Source organism: Alligator sinensis, unplaced genomic scaffold, assembly GCF_000455745.1.
Source record: "Alligator sinensis unplaced genomic scaffold, ASM45574v1 scaffold107_3, whole genome shotgun sequence".
Taxonomy (NCBI): Eukaryota; Metazoa; Chordata; order Crocodylia; family Alligatoridae; genus Alligator; species Alligator sinensis.
The window spans coordinates 839,951-840,300 of NW_005842578.1; the positions used below are offsets into that span (position 1 = coordinate 839,951).

General features: G+C 72.9%; 2 protein-coding genes across 2 annotated transcripts in view; both read right to left on the bottom strand.

Moving 5' to 3' along the window:
- The window catches only part of CLASRP (CLK4 associating serine/arginine rich protein), a 14,608-nt gene extending 14,463 nt beyond the window's left edge, over positions 1-145 (bottom strand). Inside the window, exon 1 of the mRNA XM_025214313.1 lies at positions 18-145. Coding sequence (XP_025070098.1) covers positions 18-145 — 128 coding nt within the window. The remainder of the gene's footprint in view (positions 1-17) is intronic.
- A 39-nt stretch (positions 146-184) lies between these two features.
- Positions 185-350, bottom strand: part of RELB (RELB proto-oncogene, NF-kB subunit) — a 6,355-nt gene continuing 6,189 nt past the window's right edge. Inside the window, exon 10 of the mRNA XM_014524145.2 lies at positions 185-237. Within this exon, the coding sequence (XP_014379631.1) occupies positions 185-237 (53 nt within the window). The remainder of the gene's footprint in view (positions 238-350) is intronic.

Below are 350 nucleotides of genomic sequence, written 5' to 3' on the forward strand. Positions count from 1 at the left end.
GTTGCCCCCTTCCTGGCCCGCCGGGGTCGTGTTCCGAGTGGGGAGGTTTCGGCTGTCTGGGGACACTTCTCTCCAGCTGGCTGCTGCGGCCGTGGGGCGAGCCTCGGGGGCGTCCCGGGCCTGGCCCCGCCTCGGAGCCTGCCATGGGCCTTGGACACGTGAGGCCTCGGGTGGGCGCAGCCGCCTACGGCTCTGGCATGGACTTGGCTGGTTTGGCTTCGGACGCAAAGCGTCGTCCTTAAACCCCCGCAAAAGCCCGTGCTGGCCCCAATGCAGGGCTCGACCTCGTCCCCGCTCGCGCTGGGGGAGACACGGCGGCCGGGACCTGCGCCCCAGCCCCCGCCGGCGCC